Consider the following 21,989-nt stretch of genomic DNA (forward strand, 5'->3'; position numbering starts at 1 on the left):
AGAATTGGGGGTGGGGATAGCATGCTCCCTCTTGGACAGGGTGGATTTGAGATACCTATGGGACATTTGGTTCACCATGTCCAAAGCACCTCTGGGACTTATTTGCATCGATACTATAAATTGCACCTATGGGAGCTGAGGAGATCAGACAGGGAGCTTCTGTGTTCTCTGGTTCCTTCACCCCTCCCCACCTCCCTGAAGGTAAAAATGCTCTTACTTTTGCCTTTGTGTCCTCAGGGCCTGACACAGTGCCTGGTATATAGTAGGTGCCTAATAAATATTTGCTGATTGATTGATTGACCTACTGCTCTGGTTTCCCCAGGGTCACCCCATCCGAGTCCTTGATGCTGGCATCAACAATGAAGGCTCCATCTTCTAGTTCGTTGTCTTGAGCATAAGGCATCCAGGTGAGGGACCTGGTCACAGCAATCATTGGGAATAGGGCCATGGAGGTATTTGGAGGTAGAGAGCCATCCCAAGATCTCCATAGACTTTTTCCCTTTCACCAACATAAGGAAGGAATCCAATCTTTCCCTCCCTCCTCCTCCAGGGTATGTGGATGTTGTGTGCAATGCCAACCACACAGAAAGTATTCACAAAACAACACAAACTTTAATGGGTACTCAAACTCACAAGGAAGAGAGGGGCAGTGCCACCCAGACCGTGGTCCTGCCAGCAGACCCTGCAAGCTCTGGAGTATCCCTCACCTCCATCTAATCCCCTGCCCTCTTAGCCCCTCTCTAAGGCAAATGGAATCCAGAACGATTCCTGTTTGCCTCCATAGTGCCTGTTTGGCAAAGGTGATGGTGAGGAAGGATTTTCCCCAAGGAATTCAGCAAGGGAAGGAGGAGCGGGGGAAGAGATTTGGGGCGAGGGTGGAGTGCTGAGGGCAGAAGGCAGTGGTGGAGTTTAAGTCAGGACTGATTTCCAAGTTCACCCAGGTGCCCTGAAAGGACTGTTTTCTTGTTCAGGGGATCCCATGGTGGGCATTTGAGAGTGTGTACTAGAGGGGGAAGGGAGAACATCTATCAGAAGAGCCAGCGCCCTCATTCAGTGCCAGCCTTAGGTGGATGAGCAGGAGTGCATCAGAGCGTACACAAACATTGGCAAGTACTCTGTGTACCAGTTGTAAGAGGTTCAAGGCATGGCGCCTTGGGAGATCACAGCCTACTTGTGACCAGAGGGGTGCCCATGGGGTTGGTTCCGCGCATTTTTAGCATCTCCCCACTTGATGCCCAGGGGTGAGTTGCTAGGACAAACACCCAGTTGGCATGCTGGTGTTTGCCTTGTCCTATCTGCGCTTACCCTCCCCCACCGAATGACTGGGTTTCCCCTATTTAGAATTGTGCAAGATTCCCACAGCCTCCTTCACCGCTTGAAATATGGCCCAGTCCATCTACGAAAGACAGAAAAGAGGAGGATGTATCAAACGCTGCTACACATGGCCTCCTCCACCCAGGAATCCCCCTTTAACCCTCACCCCCAAGATGTCACCTTTCCCACGGTCAGCTATTCCCCAACACTAGAGAGCACTGTGTGGTACTCTAATTGGGGCCCTCACCTGGCTATAAACCTGGCGGGCGTCAGGGGGGCAGGTTGGGTGCCTGGTGGCAGAGCTGGATGGAGAGTCCAATGGTCTCAGGAGACAGGAAATACTGAGTAACGCTGACTGAGTTCACCAGGCCCTGCACCTGCGCCAGGGAGGAGAGACATATGAAGGAGAAAGAGAGGACACAAAAGTGCTAAGCCCTTTGGTCCTCACGTTCTGGGTTTGATTCCCCCTCCCATCTCTGGACTTTCCTTTTAAGGGATAAGGACCATGTTACAGGTTTGAGCACTGCAAGGGGCACATTATGGACAGCTAGTACACCAAGTGAGGTGTGCAGTAGACAGGGCACTGAGCTGATCGTGGAAGACTCTTTAAATACATCGTCTGTTTCACAAATGAAGGACCTGAAGTGAACAGAGCTCGTCCCCAAGGTAGTAATTAGCAGATGCAGGATTTGAGCCCAGATCCCCTTGACTCTGAGTTATAGAAATTATTGTGGGACTAGGCTGAAAACATTGCTACTTATAAATCACAACTCCAAATCCCATGTTCTGGCCACTCGATTACTTATGCACACCACTTTCCCTAAGGAGCCATACTACCTCCCATTTGTACGGCCCACCTCGTTCTGACACTATCTAGCACTGGAAGGGTTACACAGTGTGGTCTTGTCCTCATCACTTGCCATACTCCTGAGCCAGCTGCTTAAAGGCAATCTTGGCCCCCTGTTTCCTAAGCTCTAAAATAGGAATACTATGATCGGTCTGCTTACTTCCTAAAGCTGGTCCTTAGGAGAAAATGAGATATTGGATGTGAAAGCACATGAAAAAATGTCGAGTTCAGGCAAAAATCAGGGATTAATTGTTATCCTAAGAAGGCCAATCTCCCACCCCCGCCTGCCCAGACCTGGTGAGGGGCCCCTGCGGGCACCAGCACAGCCTCGCCAGGGGCCCTGCAGAAGGGTCCAGCCGCTCACCACCCCACTCCTCCCAAGGCGTCGACGCAGGCAGTGTCCAGGTAACAGCTGCCAGGGGACCCTGGATCCAGGGTGCCGGCTCCAGCAGGGCACACCTAGCAAAGAAAGTCGGAGGCTCCTATAGTTAGAGCTGAGGGCCATCTCAGAGAATCAGGAGCTCGTATGGGTGTATTGCCTCCTCCCCTGCCTCCCACTAACAAAGGCTGGGGCCACTAGGAGGATGCCCTAAATGGGTTTTACCCAAGGCTGGATCCCTTGGCAGACTTCGGCACTTAAGTAATAATAAGGGGTCTGAGATTGGGAAGAAACAGGAGATAGGGACAAACAATATAGCCACAGCATGAAGAATACCTAAGTCTGAGACTGCTAGGGAGGCAAAGAAAGGCAAGAAGTAGCGATATGAGGAACTGAGGGTTGCCCAGTTGGCAGGCCCCAAATGTGAGAGAATGGGACTGAGGAGAAAGGAGGGAGGGTAACAATAGGTAATGTACTCAGTTTAAATCCCTTATTCTCTCATGGCAAATGACTGTAAAGCCCTCCTAAAATAGCATTTATAAAGCACTTTCCATATATTCACGGACTCAATCTTTACAATCACCCTGGGTTACAGATGGGAAAAACTGAGACAGGCAACAGGTAAGTAAGTGACTTGCCCGGGGTCACGCAGCTAGTAAGTGTCTAAGGTCAAGTACCCTATCCAGTGCACCACCCAGCTCTCTAATTCTCCACCTTCCTCTCTGCCTGTGCACAATTTCCCCATCTCTTCCAAACCCATCAGAATCCACAGGGATCCTCCCTTCTCCTCTGAGCTCTTACGGCATCCCATGGTTAGGAAATATTTGCTGCGCTGTGTTTTTATTTGACTTCTCTCTATCTGTGGGTCCTGCCACTCCAATTTGATTGGGTTGCCTTCAAAAGTAGTGAGGCCCCCGACCCTGGAGATCCTCAAGACAGAGCTGCATAACCACTTGCTAGGGGGTATCAGAGATGGAACTTTGGTCCAGGTATGTGGCCTCTGAGGTCCCTTACACCTCTGGGATTCTGGGATGACGTATTCCTTGGAGGACAAGGACTATATCCTACAACTTTCTTTTCTCCCCCCATTGACTCTGGCATAAGACAAATTCCTGTAATAAATATACTTGCTGATGTCAGTCAATAGAACCCAAGTGCCATAAATGCTGGGTCGAGCCCATTTTTGTCATATCTCTGGGGCCTGACCCATATTAGGGGCTTAATAAATGCTTGTCAATTGATTGGCTGAGTTGAATTGTATGGCTTTCCTATAGTAAACTAATTGGAATCCTCCAATGAAAGGTTTTCTTTCCTGCAACTGTAAAAGATTCATACCTTCGTTGAGAGGCAGCTGAGAATAATAGATAGGATTCTGGACGAGGAGTCAAGAAGTTTAAAATCCCACCTCTGACACTTAAAAAACTGTGTGACCATGAGCAAGTCACTTACCTCGCTATGCCTCAGTTTCCTCTCCTGTAAAATTAAGATAATAATTCCTGTATTACCTACTCCAGAGGGTTGTAATGGACGTTCAAATGAAAGGCTACATGTAAAGCTCTTTGAGGACTTGCAGGAGTGCTGAGTCAGAGAACCTGATTTCAAATCCTGACTCTATCATTTACTGCCTATATGACATTGGGGCAGATACAACCTGTCTGGGCCCAAGTTTTCCTCATTTGCAAAATGAGTGTTAGATTAAATGGCTTCTGGGGGTTCTTCCCAAATCTTTAGCTATGATCCTAATATAAGGTGATTTTTTATTCTTATCATTCTTATCTTTAAATTCTCTCATTCCCTGTAGATTTCCTATCAGAGGCTGACCTTTTAGGCAGCTCAAAAGCTAGGCAAAGGCCTCCTCTCCAACCAACACCCCATTCTCTGCAACCTCTCCCCTTTCCTCTCCATTCCTCCAGGATCTGTTCCTAGCCTAGCAAGTGCCCATAGTGGGTGGGGTCTTCAATGGGCCTGAATGTGCCACACAATCCCTACAGTCATCAGGGGAAATTAATACAGTACAGAAGTTTCAAAGATTCAGGTCTACACCAGAGTTTGTGCTCGAGTCCCGCCTTTACAGAGGTCTAGGAATTCTGCCTCCCTAGTAATGCAAACCTGGGCTGGCCAGAGTTGTCTTAGATCACAGAAAGCCCTACTCTGACCAGATTAGTATCCTTGGAGGGATTAATACCCCAGAAAGTGTGTGTGTGTGTGTGTGTGTGTGTGTGTGTGTGGTGTGTGTGCGCGCGTGCGTGTGCATACATATGTGTATGTGGAGTATGCTCTGAAGTTTGTGATGAATGACTTTGGACCAAGACTTTTTCCCAGGAGAGTCAAACATTTGTTGAGCACTAAAGCAGGCTCTACTGCTTTCTCATTCCCCCAAGCACCTCTTTGCTACCTTGGCTCTCTTCTAGACCTTCCTCTACATCCATTCAACTACTGACACTGACCTTGTAATTTCCTTCCAAGCTGTTTTCCATAATCACCTTTTCTCGGAAGCATCTCAAGACCAGGTCCTCCAGGAAGCCAATCCCCAATTAGTGAGGCGGTACCACAATACCCACATTCACCTCACCTTCGATCCCAAGGCAGGAACCCCCCCCCATTCAAAAGCCATCATAAGCTCCAGAGAAAGCTCCCCCATCTTAACTGTCAGCCTTGCTTCCTTAGCACATGCTAGAGACAAAATAAAAATTCAAAAGTAGATCCTTAGAGGAAACTGGGGAGTGCCCCTTCCCAAATCTTTGCTGAATTCTCTGCCCCTCTGTGACCCTCTTTCTCCAAATGCTGATCACACTGCATGCATGACACAGGACCAACTTATACACCACCTCGTATCATCTCCTGTTGCTTGGTGGGTGTACTGTGTTGTTTAGTGATTGGCATTTAAAGCCCTCTACATCCATGCCTCAAACTACCTTTCTGGTCTTATTAAACCTTCCTCAGCTTTTAAACCATTCTATGATTCAGACATATTAGCTTTCTTGCTGTTGCTCACACATTCCATCCCATCTCCTATCTCTGCGCCTTTTGCACTGGGGTTGTCTCACGTCTAGAATGCATTCTATTGTCATTTCCGCCTCCAAGAATCCCTGGATTCATTTCAAAAGCTAGTTTAAGCTCTCCTTATATATAAACTTTTCCTGACACCCCCCCATCACCCTGCATTTATTTTGTGTATGTGTACATGTTATCTTTCCTAATAGACTGTCAGCTCCCTTGAGGGTAGGGGCTGTTTCATTTCTGTCTCTGTATTTCCAGCACCTAGGACAGTACCTAGTAGAAGAAACTTCTTTTAATGGATGCTTGTTGATGCACCGATTGTTTGAATGTGTGCCTTATATTTGTGGATGGTAAGGCTAGAAAAGAGATTTTAGAAGTTTGGAAGGAGACCCAGAAGGAGAGATTTATTGGAGTGGGGTGAAGTAGGAAGGGGCTGCTCAGCTCCTATCCCACCTTCCTCACCATCTGGAGAAAGCGACAAATGCGCTGGGCGTCCTGTGCCCGAAACACATGCCACACAGCGCCCACCTGGCTACCTGGGGACCACAGCCCCTCACCTTCCAGGCATGTCAGGAGTTCTAAGAGGAGAGAAAAGGCTGTTGGGGTTGGGGGTGGAGCTGAGCCCACCCTTCACCTCTGCTTCCTCCCACCACCTCAGTCCACTCAACTCCAGCCATGGAAATATACCTTTCTGTGCTCGGTGCCAAGTGGGTACTGGCGCTTCTGCATGGACCAGGACACTGATGAGGTCTGTTACCTCCACACACAGATTCTTGGGTCCCCAGGTGCCCGTGCTGTGGGCTCACACCTGGCATGGGGAGGGGTGGGCGAAGGTTAAGAGCACAAGGCAATTCCAGGCTGTAGCACCTGACCCAGGGAAATGGGGCTGGAGTTAGACCTTTAACTGTGATGGGCATGGGCAGCTGGGCACAGAGGAGGCATGAGTATGAAAACTAGAAGCACTGAGTCTGCCAGAACCCAGGCACGGGTTCCCAACAGGGCCCACGACTAAGGTTTAGGGACACGGTTGCAGATGGTCCTGGGAGGGCACAAAGAAAGGGGCTGTGGCCAAGTGAGACTGTAGGCAGAGGGAGCCCAGAGACTCACCATAAGAGGCACAGAGTTGTGGCTCCAGCCGGCAGAGGGTAGGGATGGGAGGGAGGTAGGAAGCCAGGTTGAGTTTCCCATGGCTGGTAACAATATTCTGGGGAGTGGCAGGCTGGCAGTCAGGTTCTCTGATCTGCAGAACAGGAGAGGAGGGGACTCGTTACACCCACAATGTTTATCCTAAGTACTCTACACTAAGAGACAGGCTCCCAGAAAGACAAGTCTGAGAGTGAAGGAGAGGCAGGAGAGGCCAGGAGGAGAAAAGGGCAGTCAAGGGCCAGTCCAGGAGAGGGTGGAGGAGAAACAAAACTGACTCCTCTAGCGATACGAACCTGCTAGCCTCTGGCTCGCCGAGGTTTCTATGCAGAAGAAGGAGGGACCCACTGTCTAGCTTCGGACGAGCTAAAGGAAGAGAAAGAGGCTATTAACCTAGCTATGTGGGACTCAGTCTAAAGAATTTTTTAGAGGGGGAACAGCATGATTTCTAGTCTCTCTCTTTCTTCTCGTTCTCCTCCATTCCACCCTTCTCTCCCTACCTTTCCCTCCCCCTCCTCTGTCTTAGCTTCAAAAAATCCAACCATATCCCTAGGTCTATCTTTTTTCCTATTCCCATCATCACTGATAAGAGTTCACATTATATCATGCTTTATGTTAATGAAACATCTTCCTCACAACAACCCTAAGAGGAAATTTCTTCTTTCAATGAAGACCAGAAGCTATTCTACAACTCAGAGTCTTAGAGAGAGTTGCCTATGACCCAGAGAAGTTAAATGACTTGCCCAGGGTCACACAGCCAGTCTATGTCAGAGGTAGGACAGGTCTTGATTCTGAGGCCAGCTCTCCATCCACTCTAGCAAGTTGCTTCTCTCTTAAATCTACAACACCTGATATTCCCTGGTGGTTTCCCATCCAAGTATTCATCAGGCCCAGCCATTCTTAAGCTTCTATGATCAGAGAAACCTGACAGATTTGGTGTAATTTTGTCCATAGACATCCCATTTGGCACAGGAGTATTCAAAGGTTCAGAGAAGTTATATGACCACCAAAGCCACACAACAGGAAAGTGTCACAGACAGGATTCCAACAAACCCAGAGATCTCTCCACTCTATCATATTGCCCATCTGACTCCTTATCCCCATTTCCAGGGCTGTGTCTCCCTTCCGCCCCTGCTCCCTTTGGGCAGTACAGGGATACTCACCCTCTGGCCGGGAGAAACCCTTCCAGAAAGCTGTGCTGCCCACGTCTGTAGGCCGAGGCGGCCCAAGGAGGCTCAGGGCCTGCACCTTCCCCCCAGCGCCCCAAGGGCTTCTGGTTCCCAAAGGCTGCTCTGCAGTGTTCTCTGTAGTCCAGACACCAGCACAGGCTGTAATGGGGAGAATTAGGGAGAGAGAGAGAGATCAGGAAAGGAGAATGCATCCAAGAAGGAGTCATAGCCTGGACTTGGGAAAGGAGGCTATACATAACTTACTCGTATGGGACTAAGGAGAAGGACAGATTTGAAACAAGGTCCCCCTTGTCTATAAAGAGCTCAGCAGTGCTTAGGATAAGAGGAACTTGGGGGAGTTGGGTGGCAGTAGCCAGGAATAAGCACTCACCTGGCCCTGTCTCCAGTGCTCCTGGAAGAGGTGGAAGTTGTGGCGGGGTTGGGGTTCCTGAAGCCACAGCAGGGCCCCTCGAGATGGCAGCCCACGTGGAGTAGGAGAGCTGGGCAGGCCGAGTCCCTTCCGCAGCCCTGGCCCCAATGCCTTCTCCTGAATCTTCCTCTCCACCACCTGGGCAATGATGCTGTCCAGGATGTTGGTGATGCGGTCATCCTGCAGGACATGGGATGGGGGTCAACACATTTCCTCACACTAACTTCTTATGCCTTGAAGGAATGCTAATAACTAATTAGGCACTAACTCAGTACAAAGCCCCATGCTCAGTGCTGACTAACGTTAGATTAGATGTTTCCATCAACATGGAGACTACAATCAAGTGAGTCGAGACAGACCTGACTGAGTCCACAGCTGACTAGCCCAATGGTCCCCCAGGGCCTGAGACCTCCCCCAAGGCACTCACATTGGGCAGGGCTGGGGTCACAGGGGCGAAGGCCATGTGGATGCGCTCGTGGCCCAGGCAGAGTTTGACAGCCGTGGAGGCAAGAAGGTACACAGAGGGAAGCAGGGATCCCCGGCTCTCGGGCTTCTCCCGAGTTTCAAGTGGAATCTGTGCCTCTGTAGAAATAAAGACTAGGACTTAGGGCCCCCCACAAGAATGTCACACCAGTCTGCAAGCACACACATACACAAATACACTATTTCCCCTCCCTATAAATTCACTCCACCCACTCCCTAAGCACCTCATTATGTTCACCCCAAAGTGGCTCAATCACACTTGTACCCCCTCTTCTATCTCTACATGGTCCACACAGACCTCCCACCTCTGGAGGCTCCAGGTTAGGGGAAAGTCCTCCCCTCTCTCCCCCTCTCCCCCGTGCCTATCCCCCATCTAGAGTTCTCACCAGCAACTCTAGAGTTGAAGCAAGGGGGGCTCACCTTCTTTGATTTCCTTGGTTTCTGTGTGCATCACCTTTGCAAGAGGGTTGTGGGGGCTGGAGGAGTTTTCTCATTGGCTCCTTCTGTCAAATCCACCCCCACCCACCCCCAATCCAACCCAAACTTTAGAAGTAAGCAATGAGTGATCAGGGAGGGAAATCTGCTTTCATGAATCCTTCCTGCCTTCACACAGTGCCCCCACACCCAGCTTGGAACACAGGACAAAAAGCCCATTTTCACCCAGCTCTTATCACCATCACCAAGTATAAGTGGTGGCACCTTTAGGGGGACTCATACAACATGGTGTTAGGTACCAAGAAAACTTGTTTGAAATGTTTGGGCAACTCAGAGACAGGCTGGCCCCACCTCCACCCCAAGGTCCCTCGGGGCTCTCCCCCTTCCACCTCTTCTCAGCTCTTACCTTTGTCCTCTATCCCCAGGAGCCCACACTCGAGCATCAGCTTGGGCAAGGGCAGTGCCCTCGGATGTCAAACTTAGGCCCGGACTTGGTGCATCTTGGTGCTCAGTTCAGCCAGGGCTGAGGGAGTGAGAGAAGGGAGGGAAGTCACCTCTTAGGACTGGGAAGAAGGAAGACATTTAGACTAGCAAGGGAACTACTCCCTTCCCTATTCCTCCAGCCCAGACTTGAAAAGCAGGAGGTGCCAGAGTCAGGGAGAGATTCAGGAGGCAGAAGGAAAGGAGACTTCCTCCTGCTACATAGCTGGGGTCTCTCTGGTTCCTGCCATAAGTACTCTGTGCCCCAGTTGGCTCACCTTGGCTGGAGACAAACTGGATCAGCATAAGAGAATGAGCATTATGCCCAGTGCTGTGTGCACACCCCTCCGGGGGCTGCTCCTGAGGGCCTGTGGAATTGGGAATCGAGAGGTTAGAGGTCAAAGGAGCAAAAAAGAATAAAGGTCATAAAGGTCAGCTCTTGGAAAGTAAGGATGTGCTGAGGGTAAAGTTTAACTGGGCTTAGTCAGAGACTCATTCCCTTGTTGGGGTTGTTTGTCTGTCTATAGCTACCTCAGACAGTGTTAAATGGAGACTATGGCTGAGGAAGGAGCTCAACTTGACCCACACTCTGTCTTCCCATTCCTCCTCCTTCTGGACTCCCATACGAGCATTCACTCCGTACCTGTGGTGTCCCTGGCCCTCCCAACACAACCACAGGCCAAACAGAGCCTGGAGCAGCAGTGAGGGCAGCCCCAGTGGGTGTTGAAGAGTCCACGGTGGCAGCGGCTACAGGATCTTGGGGCATTTGGGTCCTCCCATGGGACAGGGGCAGGAGTGGGTTCCCCCACTGCAGAGAAAACAGGCATAAAAACCAAATAGCTTAGCAGCTGGCCAAAGAACTTAGCTTCAAGGGTGTCAGGGATATAGGAGTAAGGGGGTTCTGGTCCTAATTTCACCCTTCCCCATGAACCATAAACCTGGTGGAGGAGTGTGTGTGTGTGGGGGGGATGGTGATCAGATCACTTTCCATTTCTAAAGCCCTTATTATAACTCTAAGGGATTAGAGGGAAAGAGCATCTTTCCTTCAGGCTGTGCCTTCTCCTTGAAGCATCTCCCCATCCCCCATCCCCCCAGCTGCTGGCTTCCTCCCTCCTCAAAACATCTCAGATTTATCTTGTGTTTATTCTGTTTTTGCTTGTCTTTGTACACGTAGATTCTCCCACCAGAATGGAAATTCTTCTAGGGCAGAGACTATTCCATCTTTGTCTTGTAACTCCAGTGCCTAGCACACAGTAGGTGCTTAATCAATCTTTGTTGATCAATAATTATAAACACGGTTAAAGGGGCCTCTCTAATCCACACAAAGAGACCCCCCCTTGCTGTGCCTCACAAAGGTGTCATTTACATATGATGTTAAAGTCTAATAAACATTTAATACATATTCTCTCATTTGATCCTTGGGATAGTCCTGTGAAGCAGGCAAATGCATAATATTATCTCATCCTCTGCCACTCTATTTTACAGATGAGGGAAATGAAGCTCATAGAGATTTAGTGCCTCAAGGTCACAGATAATTAAGTCAAGACTCGATCTGGGTCAAAAGATTCCAAATTCAGTATTCTTTCCACTATGCTGGGACTGCCTTGCCTAACTGTCCTCTCCAACTGATTGCTCTTGTTGAGTTGTTTCAGTTATGTCTGACTCTCCATCATCCCATTTGGGGTTTTCTTGGCAAACCCCATTTTCCATTTCCTTCCTCCAGCTCATTTTAAACATGATGAACTGAGGCAAACAGGGTTAAGGGACCTGCCCAGGGTTACACAGCTAGTAAGTGCCTGAGGACAGATTTGAACTCAGGTTCTCCTGACTCTAGGACCAGTGCTCTATCCACTGTGCCACCTACCTGGTACCAACTGATACTCACCAATAAATAGCATCTAGCCACAATTACAAGAAAAGGCAGCTCAACAGCCCCAAAAGTTTATGTCCACCAACCAATTTCTAATCATTTCCCACAGACTCTAGGGCCAATCTTTGATATTTATCCCAAAGCAGCTCAACAGCTGGTGGAGCACTGCTGGGCATAGAGTCAGGAAGAACTGACCTCAATTCCCACCTTGGACTAACTTGTGGCCCTGGGAAAGTTACTTTAACCTCTGTTTGCCTCAGTTTCCTCAACTGTAAAATGGGGCTAATGATAGCACCCACCTTCCAGGGTTGTTGTGAAGACCAAATGAGATAATATGTATAAAGCACTTGGCACAGGCTAGGCACGTAGTAGTCACTATATAAATCTTTATTCTCTTCCCTTCCCTTCCCACTCCAATATCTCTTTGTTCTGTCCTTTGTATGTTTACTCCTTCTCTCTTTCCCCTCCACTTCTTCTGTAAGTATTTGTTTGTTTGTTTGGGGGGGGCAATAAGGGTTAAGTGACTTGCCCGGGGTCACACAGCTAATAAGTGTCAAGTGTCTGAGGCTGGATTTGAACTCAGGCCCTCCTGAATCTAGGGCTGGTGCCTTTATCCACTGTACCACCCAGCTGGCCCCTGTAAGTATTAATTGAGTATCAGTTATGAGTTCAGTTCTGCACTAAGGATCCTGAAAAGGCTACAAGGAATACAGGTCGATCCCATTTAGGGTCATCCTGTTTAGATCTCTGATTTCATTACTATAGGGAACTCCCAGTAAGCAAACTCCCTTTACTAACGCAGCTGAGCTACTGCCCCAATTGTAGTTTTGGAGAGTTTATTAGGGCATTTAGAGGGTAAGTGATTTGTGTGTCCAGGATCAATCAGCCAATGTTTGTCCTGATTCTGAGGCCAACTCTCTTATCAATCACGCCTCCACATGGCTTCTCATTAATTGTTGTTGTTCAGTCATATCTGACTCTTTGTGACACCCCCCCCCCCCCGCCCCCTGGGCCTATATCACACCTTTCTTGGCAAAAGATACTGGAGTGGTTTGCCATTTCCTTCTCCAGTGGATTAAGGTAAACAGAGGTTAAGTGATTTTCCCAGGGTCACAGAGCTAGTCTTCCTGACTCCAGGCCCACTGAGCCATCTAGCTGCCTCTTGTTAGTTTCCCCAAAACATGGAAAACAACATTGTGGGGCTCAATAGGAGCAATGTTATGAATGTTACAAGTGAGTGATAAGTGGAAGTGGGGGGAGGGAGGTTCACATCTTTATTGGAGAACCTGGTTTGCACACATTAGCAGTGTTATTGTAAAATAAAGCTGGTCATTCTGCCCAGTGGATGAAGCCACTCCACACATTCAGGCTCTACTTGAAGGCTTCCAGCAAAGTGAAAATTACTATCTCCTGAAGTACCCATTCAATATTTGAGATAGCTGATTATTAATGGGAAATTATTCCTTCTATTGTACTCAAATCTGCCTCACTGTCACTTCTACCTACTGATCCTAGTTCTCACCCCTTGAGGTAAACAGAATAAATGTAATCCCTTTTCTATAGAGCCCTTCAAATAATTGAAGATAATTATCATGTCTTTCCAAAGTATTTTCTTTTCCAGGCTCAACACCCCCCAGTTCCCTCAACCAGTCCTTGTAGGACATGCTCTCATCAACCTTGGCCACCTTTTCTGTATTTGCTCTCAGTGTTCTTCCCAAAATACAGGGCCCAGAAGTGAATATGATATGCTAGATGTGTTCTGAATGGGGTCAGGTACAGTAGGACTGTGACCTTTCTTGTTCTGGACTCTGGGTACCTCTTAGGGCTGTTTAGGATTGTGACAAATGCTTTGGCTGCCACGATCACATTGCTGAATCATACTGAGCTCCTAGAGATTCACTGAAATCCCCACATCTTTTTCACATAAGTTGCTGACTGGTTGTGTGACTAGTATGAAATATAAGTAGACAAATTATATAGGGGTAGGGGTCAAGAATTAATAGACAGAGGTCAATCAAGATCCTGTGAGGCCTCTATTCAACATTCAACTCAAATATCATCTACATAAAGCTTTTCCTGATCTTCCAAGCTTCCCAGTACCTTTCCTCCCCTAACAACATGGTATTCACTTGGGTGGCTAAGGGCTACAGTGGATAGAGCAATGGGCCTGGAATCAGCAAGACCAGAATTCAAATCCAGCCTTAGACTCTTACTAGTTAAGTGACCCTGAGCAAGATACTTTACCTTTGTTTGCCTCAGTTTCCTCATCTGTAAAATGGGGATAACAATAGCCCCTACATCCCAGGGTTGTTGTGAGGATCAAATGAGATAGCTGTAAAGCACTTAGTATAGTGACTGGCACAAAATAAATATACGTAAATGTTAACTACATATTAAGTATATGCTTAGATGTGTTCATCATTCAATAAGCACCAAGCATTTATGAAGTACCTAGTATGTACTAAGCCTGAGGATACAAAGAAAAAAGTGTGGAAAAGTGCCCTCAAGGAACTTATATTCTAATAGAGACACGTACAGAAACAGGCACTGTGTATATAAAATACAAGTAAAGAGTACATACAAGAATAGATACAAGGTAACTGTTTCCCCTTTGTTTGTTATGGTACATAATAAGCAATCTGCCTGTTGCTTGACTGCTGATTCCTAGTCTTCCAATGGTTCCAGAGACTGTAACTCGTGCTTACCTTCCTCCAAAGCCCAGGCAAGGGCTTCCCGCTCCCTCCTCAGTAGCCTACAGAATCTGTCTCCCAGGCTATTCAGCAGATATTTGGCGAGATGCACACTCAGTTTGTCATCTGGATTGGGCCTGAGGCCTCTGGCCTCCTCGGAATGGCCAGCTTCACGTTCTTCAGTCCTTTTTCCACTTGAAGGTAACCTGGAGAGCAAGGAGAAGCAAAGAAGAGGGATCAGCAGGGAAGAGTCTTTGAAGAATTGAATTGGGTGCCCAGAGGCTGGAAGAAGGGGATTCCCAGAAGACAGAAGTATTACTAGAAAAAATGTGTGTGTGTGTGTGTGTGTGTGTGTGTGTGTGTGTGTGTGTGCGCGCGCGCGCGCGCGCGCGCGCTGGGGGGGGGAAATTCGGGGTGGGGGCACTTGGCAAAGACTCACCTTCGCACGTTCAGAAAGTGACAAGCCATCCCTTTCTCTTCACTTTCCCCAAGGGCACAGCTCTGGCAACGGGTCACTCCTGCTGGGAGCGCTGTGCAAGGTACACTCTGGAGTTCAAGTTCATCAAGGCCAGGCCTGCTGCCCAGGAATCCTGAGGGGGAGAATGTATCCTGTCAGGATTCTCTTTTGATCTACTTGAAAGAACGCTACCAACACACCTTCCCTTTCCCAGTCGCTCTTCTCCCTAGCCCAGGGTTCTGGGAGCAATGATTCTCAAAGCAGGCTGAAGTGGGTCCCAGAAAGGCTCGAGTGACCGTAAACAGGGAACAGGGGAGGAGGGCTGGTGTTTTGGGGGTTGGGGTCCAGGACTGGGGTAATGGTGATCATCCCAGCGAAAGTGTAGTGATCCAGCCAGTGAAGAAGTTGGATTGTTTCAATTGTGGGCGTGGCGATACCATCGCCAGAGTGATGTGAGAGTCCCAAGGCAGTTGGTAGTGAACCAGTAGGGTAAGATGATAGGACAGCTCCAACTCAGGCCATAGTTGTGAGAAGTCCCACAAGGTGACACCATCAAAATAGAATCAGCCTAGGCTTGGGGATCTGAGAGGCCCAGAGGAGTCCAATCCCAGGCACAGCAATCCAGATGGTGAAGGAGCTGGGGCAGGCCCATCATATAAATCCAAAAGGCAAAATAGTTCCACCTGACTCACTGAGATCTAACAATCCAGGAAAACAGATGAAGAGGATTCCCTCCAAAATATCGATTTCCCGCCCCATCCTGCCCCCAGATGAAGCTGGAGAACACCAACTGAGGTTCCAGTGGCTAAGAGACATCAGAGATCCGGGAAATGGCATATTGGCCTGATTAGTCAAAAGCACAGAGAGTCCCAGCTTGGGGTCCATGATCCAACTGGGCGAAAGAAGGAACAGTTCCTGGCTCAGGCAGTGTGGGTCAGCAGAGGCTCATCAGAGTGGTTCTGCCCCCCTGTTTTGCTAAGGGTTGGTATGCCATGGCAAAGCATGGGGCTAGGGTTGAGGTAGGATACCAGTCTTAACACAGTCATGTGGCAGGTAAACAAAAGAGAATCCAGATGTGGGCAGAAGTGTGCCCAAAGAGAGGCACTGCAAAGTCCCAAAAGAGTCAGTGGGATCCAGACGGAAAAAACAGTCTAGACATTGGTGTAGTAATCAACTGGAAAGGGACCTGCTGAGTGTGGGACAGGGCCAGAACCCCACCCCATGCCTCGCCCTCCAGCCCTTGCCCTGATTCCCCAAGTCCCAGATGCTCCAGCTGCCATTCATGCCCAGCTCATCAATCTGCTCACCTCTCCAGCCGTCATGTTCTGTCTTCTCAGCCTTGCTCCCAGGTGGTCGTTCCAAAGCTTCCTGCCAGCTCCCAGCCCCCTGCCCCTCGCTGCCTGGGAAGGAGTCAGCTGGACGCTTGGGGGCTGGGCCACCAGCTGCTCCCCCCACCTCAGGACTTCCCTCCCTCTTGAGGGACCCAACCGGAGTGGTCGGGCCCACCTCCTCCCCTGGGCACCCAGCTGAACACCCAAATTGTTCAGAATGCCGAGTGAGCCAGGTCTTCTTTAGCTTGGTATGGTGGCTTGGGGGGCAGGCCTCGGGCCCAGGATGCTTGCCGACTTCTTCAGTGGACCCAGATGTCCCACTAGTACCACTTTCTGTGCCTCCCTGGCACCTTCCACAGTGGCTATGACTCCCATCTCCAGCAGGTAGATGGGATGGACAGCAGCCCACTTGACTGACAGATTGCCCTGGTGAAGGGCACTCTGACCCTGAGGATGGCCCTGGTTGGGGGTTTCTGAGGTTCCCATTTCGAGGTACTACCCAGGAACTGCCAAGAGCATGAACCAAGCCTGTGGGGTGAGTAGGCCAGAGGGTCCGGTTGCTGATTATATCTGGGCACCCCCCCAAAAGTGGGCAAAGGTTCTGGTGCCCATTGGCCCCTGGCTCCCCATCCTTTTGGTAGGGTAGGGACCGATCCATCTCCCCAGCTCTCTGAAGATGCCCACCAGGGGCTACGCCCAACAACCCAGGTTCAGCAGTGGTCAACATCTCTTTCGTCAGGCGAGGTATGCCTAGATCTTTGTGATAAAAGCCCTAAAGGGAGAAGAAAGGGGTAAGCTGGGCACTGGCTTTGGCTCTCAATAGAGAGGGATGGAATGGGGGTGAGTGGACCTGGGGAAATGAAGGAATGACCTATGGAGGACAGTTAACTTGAAAATGATCCTGGGGTCCTGGGACAGGTGTCGGAATTAATATACCCATCCCTTTCTGTCCTCTAATCTGGTGCTTATATGGGAAGTCAGGGCACTCAATCAACACTTGTTGAATTGAATGGCATTCTTCCGGAGAAGAGCTTTCACTGAGCCAAGAGAATCAATTGTTTCTTTCCTTCATTAAGCCTCCCCAGTTTGAGTTCCCTCTGGGTGTTCTCGACACTTTCAAGTCCTTACCTTGCTTCCTGAGTTGAAAGCAGGAGGACTCTTGGGCTGGGGCCCCAGGCATGCCCAAGGATAAGGAGCTAGGGGCCAGTCAGAAGGCCGATCGTGGGGATGGCTGGGCACCAAGTAAGGAGGCAGGCAGGTGGGCACCCAGAAAGGGGTCCTCTCTAGGATCTTGGTCTCCAGAAGGAAGGGGCAATGTAAGGGCCGGAAAGCCAATGGGTCATTCTTGGGGTGGCTGCCACTTTGCTCTGGGGGCAGGAGGTTATGACGGGGTGGGCATGGCTGCCCACAGAGTGCGAGCTGGTGAGCTAGCATTGCTTCCTTCCATCGCAGCCCCTCTTTGGCCCCCAACCATCCAGCCTTTCCCTCACCATGATGGGGTCCCTCACCCCCCAAGAATGGAAGTGGGTCCTTTGAGCCATGGGGCAAGCCATGTGGAAACCAAGAGTCTGGGGTGCTTAGGGTTCCTCTCCAAAAGGGAGCAGGGTCCCCCAAGCACAGTGGCCCATGGTGTGGACCCCGTGGCAAGGTGCCTGGCTCCTGTCTGATGCCATTCTCTGACGCTGGCTTCTCCCAGGTAAGGGCGTCCTGCAGGTAGCTAGGTGTGCTTTCCATGATTTCTCTGCCCTCATGGGGCTCTGACAAAGGGGTTCCCTGTGGTGAAACCAACAAAGCATAGGCTCAGGCGAATTGCCTGGGCATCCCTGCTGCCTGGTACAAAGAGAGCCCCACCCTGGCGGCATAGGGGCAGCACAAACCGGTAAGGCAAGTACAAGCCAACAACTGGGCACCAAGCTGCCTGCCCACACACTGCCCTAAGATTCCCACCCTGAACATATCGATGCCCCCACTCTAAAGAAGCAACACTACGACTCCCACTTCTCCCCACCCCTCTCCCCACTCCCTGCCATATTCCACCAAAGCCAGGGAACCTCAGTAGGAATAGAGGGAGTGGAGTTAGAGGATCTTTTTATTATTGTTTTTGTATCTTTTAACATCTTTAAATACTTGTACCATCAGTTTCATCTGACTAGGAAACCAATAAACAGAAACATATTTTACTAATGACATGGATTGTTTTATCTTGATTGAAAAACTGCTTAATTTTTTTTATATTCAACTGCCTAGTCCATATTTATTAGTATGCAGCTGCGGTTGATTATTGGTGGAATATAGCCTAGAAACCTAAATACCTTACACTAACATATAATATCATACATAAAAAGTCATATCATGTATCAGACTAACCATGTCATTCCCCCTGTGCTCAAGGATCTCCAATGATTCCCTATTGCCTCTGGAATAAAATTGAAAACTCTTCATCTTAGCCTTTAAAGCCATTCCCAGTCTGGTTCCAGCCTACCTTTCCAGGCTTATTTCACGTTACGCCCCTTCATGAACTCTCTGTTCCAGCCAAACTGGTCTACTCGCTGTTCCCCAAACTCAGCATTCCATCTCCGGCCTCCATGACTTTGAACAGGCTGTGCCCCTTCACTGGAATTCACTCCCTCCTCACCTTCTTCTCTTAGAATCCTAAGGTTTATTCAAGACTCATCTTGTGTGTTACCCACTTTGGGAAGCCTTTCCTGGCCCCCTTAGTCATAAGCAATCTCTCCCTCCTCAGATCTCCATTTATGTACTTAGCTGTTAAATGATAAATGGCGGACAGTTCCATCTTTATCTTTGTACCCCCATCACCTACCATAGTATCTTACACCTAATCCACACTTTTAATAAATGCCTGTTAGATTGAATTGGGATTGGATCGGATTGGGCAGAGCTCTTCAGTCTCACACACTTGGGGAAGGGGGGGACGGGGGAAGGGACAGAAAAGCACAGGTTGAAAAGTAGAAAACATCCAGTCTAACCATCTCGTTGTACACTGAGCTTCAGAGAGGTTTAAATGGCTTGCCCAAGGGAACATGGGTAGTGAGCAGCAAAGCCTGGATTCAGACCCATCTCGGAAGCTCTTTCCCAAATTTAGTGCTCTTTTCACTACATCATCAGGGAATGGAACCTTAGGACTTCCTCTCCATCAGCGTGTTAAAGTAGAGAAAATAAGAACCCAGAAGAAAGGCTGGAACCCTTTGTGGAAGACTCTAAGACTGGGAATCAAAAGATTTGGGTGCTGGCTCTGGAATCTTATTAAGTGGGTGACTTTCTTTCCATTTCTTTCTTTGGGTTAAGGAAATTTAACTAAATGCTTTGTAATGTAAATTCTTTGGTCTTGTCCAGCTTTGAAATCTTGAGCCTATAAGTCATGACCATCACATATTTAAAGCTGCAAAGGACCTCAGAGATTATCTCCTCCAACCCCCTCATTTTACAAAGGAGAAAAGTGAGGTTTAGCTCTGCTCCAATTGTCCCACCTTAGCCTCCAAGGGGAAGTGGGGGGGTTAAATACGTGTATCTTGGTAAGAAGTAACTAGGGAGGAATGGGCTGAGGGCATTACTTTGGCATCTCTCCTGGCACATCATGCCAGGTAGAAACTCTGTCTCTTCCTGGTCCTCTAAGATCATCCCGTTTAGCTCCCCCAAGGAGCCCAGAACAGCTGGTGGGGTCTGGAATCTCTCCCTGGGCTCAGGTGAGTCCTTACTCCTGGCGAAAGCCGAGACATCGGCGTGGAGAGGCCCTAAATCGAAGGGGAATTAATAGGCATGCCTACTGGCTTAGGTGAGGTCTTCCTAATTCCTGGGAGTTACAACGTCCCTTAGAAGAGGAAAAGACAGGGAGAGAGCCCCTTAGCCAGAGACCGAGGGACAGGGAAAAGAGGGAAACTCCCAAGCAGAGCAGGGAAGTACCAAGACTGGTGTGACAGGTGTCACTGAGACTAGCAAGACAGTGTGACGCAGGGCTGACACTATTTCGCTGGGGAATTCAGCACCAGTCTAGTCTAGGGGTCTCAGGGCCACCGAAAGAAAAAAGGAAAGCGTAAGGAGAGTGGGAACTTCAGAAACGGGACTCACTGGTTTTCTAGGGGGCCGATTTTAAGTGGGAATGCCGCCTGAGCAACTTCATAAATAGAGGCACATGGGCCCAAGACAATTTGCCGGCTGAGTTCAGTGCTCTCCCGGAGCCCCGGATGCTCGTGTTCTCTTCTCGGTCCCGCTGGGAGTACTCACCTGTGCTGCTGGGGCCTGGCGCGAGGGCAGCGGGGGTCCTGGCTAGTGCCGGACGCGCCCTCCCCATGAGCCACCTCTGGGGCCTGCGGGCTCCTCTCACCCCCTCTCTCCCCCGGGCCTCGGGGGCACTCTAGGGCCGCAGGTTAGAGGGGTCAGACTCCGGGATCTGCAGGATGCGGCACACTGCGCGGATGGGCCGCACCAGCTTCTGGGCTGAGGTTGTGGGCTGCGCCATGGGCCGCGGAGACTCCGTGCTGCGCCTCTGGGTGGTCCGGGCCGGGCCGGGGTTGGGGAGCGGGTGCCCCGGGGATAGAGGGAGCTGGGCCGGGGGGAGCGGGCGCCCCCGGAGGGATAGTAAGCTGGGCTGTGGGGAACGGGCTCCCCGAAGGGAGAGTAAGCTGTACCGGGGGAAGAAGGCGCCCCGGATTGCAAAAGGTAGAGTGGGGGGGGCCGCGGCCAAGGGGCCAGGGGAAGGGGTCGTTGGGGGGGACGATCGGGGTGCCCTGGGAGGTGGCACCAAGTGAGCGCAGCGCTGCGCGGCTAGTGTAGACCGAGCGGCACGGAGAGCGCAGCAGGACCTCCTATCGCCATCGCCGGACGCGCAACTGGGGAGCCGAAAAGCTGCTCCGCGGGTTTACTCCTCCTGCACCCTGCGGGGAACAGGAGCCCGTGATTCCTCAGCCCCGCCTAGGCCTGCCCCCTCCTGGCCCCCGGGGGCTTCCGCCAACGCCCCTGCGATGCCACCGGCTGCGCACCCAGAGAATGAGTCCTTTGTTTCCCCCCTTCCCCCCACATCAGCGGCACCCGGGCGCCTGCTGAGAGAGGCTCCCCCAGGGCAACGTGCCAGCTTCCCAGCGGCCCCACCCTCCCGTGGGCCGGCCCGGAGCCTGGCAGGCGGGCAGCACCCCGCTAGTAGGTGCCAAGCTGGGGAACTGGAGCAAAGGGCGGGAGGGGCTGGGCAGGATTCGTGGGGTGGGGCTCCCCCCCCCAAGGGTAGGGCATGAAAGGAAGGGGCAGTGTCATTGCTGGCAGTAGCAGTCAGGTTCTCATGGGGTCAACGATGTGAAACATCTGTTCTATGTCATGGCGGGGATTGGGTCTATCCCACACCTATCCCTTTCCCCTTTTCCCCCTTTGCGACTAAGAATACCTTTCCATCTTAACCCCCCACCCCCTTCCTCCCTAGCACTCACTCCCTTAAGCAGACCTTTCTATTAACTACTTGAAGCACCATATAGTCTCTCCCTGAATCTCAGTTTGCTCATTTGCAAAATGATGGAGTTAGAGAAGCTGGTCTCTGAGGTCCTTTCCAAGCTGTGGTATCCTATGGTTTTAGCCTCCTACCTAGTGTTCCCAGGGCTTCTCGTCTCATACAGGACAGCAGTGGATGGGAGTGGCTGAGAGGGAGGGACCCAAGAGTAGGAGAGGAAATGGGAAAGTGAGGTACCATTCAACCCAAGGAAGCATCAAGGTTCCTCCGTGGGGGTGGTTCAAGAAGCACAACCAGGTTCACAGACAGCCAGACAGATTCACACACATACTCGAGCTCTATAGGCGTTTCCCTTCACCTGGGTAACCCATCACCCATCCCTTACTCCCTTAAGTCTGGATCTGGAGAAAGCCGCCCTCTATCTAGTCTGAGACCAAGACAGTGTCAGGACCCACAAAGCTAGCTACTGTTATCAGATGGGAGGATTCCGGTGGGAGGGAAGGGGAAGA

General features: G+C 50.3%; 1 protein-coding gene across 1 annotated transcript; it reads right to left on the minus strand.

Annotated features, from left to right (window-relative positions):
* Window positions 1–988: 988 nt before the first annotated feature.
* HR (HR lysine demethylase and nuclear receptor corepressor) lies at window positions 989–20,365 on the minus strand. The gene is given in 29 exon segments (XM_043983915.1): window positions 989–1,396; window positions 1,562–1,591; window positions 1,593–1,691; window positions 2,456–2,500; window positions 2,502–2,557; window positions 2,560–2,620; window positions 6,003–6,118; window positions 6,228–6,315; window positions 6,317–6,348; window positions 6,648–6,744; window positions 6,747–6,780; window positions 6,980–7,049; window positions 7,847–7,933; window positions 7,936–8,011; window positions 8,244–8,462; window positions 8,710–8,864; window positions 9,186–9,204; window positions 9,206–9,272; window positions 9,610–9,650; window positions 9,652–9,681; window positions 9,683–9,723; window positions 9,959–10,048; window positions 10,324–10,488; window positions 14,256–14,446; window positions 14,680–14,830; window positions 16,005–16,800; window positions 17,157–17,801; window positions 18,396–18,444; window positions 20,271–20,365. Coding segments are annotated over 28 exon segments (3,567 nt in total). The 5' UTR covers window positions 18,399–18,444; window positions 20,271–20,365; the 3' UTR covers window positions 989–1,333.
* Between the last annotated feature and the right edge of the window lie 1,624 nt (window positions 20,366–21,989).

The sequence above is a fragment of the Dromiciops gliroides genome, chromosome 2 (assembly GCF_019393635.1).
Source record: "Dromiciops gliroides isolate mDroGli1 chromosome 2, mDroGli1.pri, whole genome shotgun sequence".
Classification (NCBI taxonomy): Eukaryota; Metazoa; Chordata; class Mammalia; order Microbiotheria; family Microbiotheriidae; genus Dromiciops; species Dromiciops gliroides.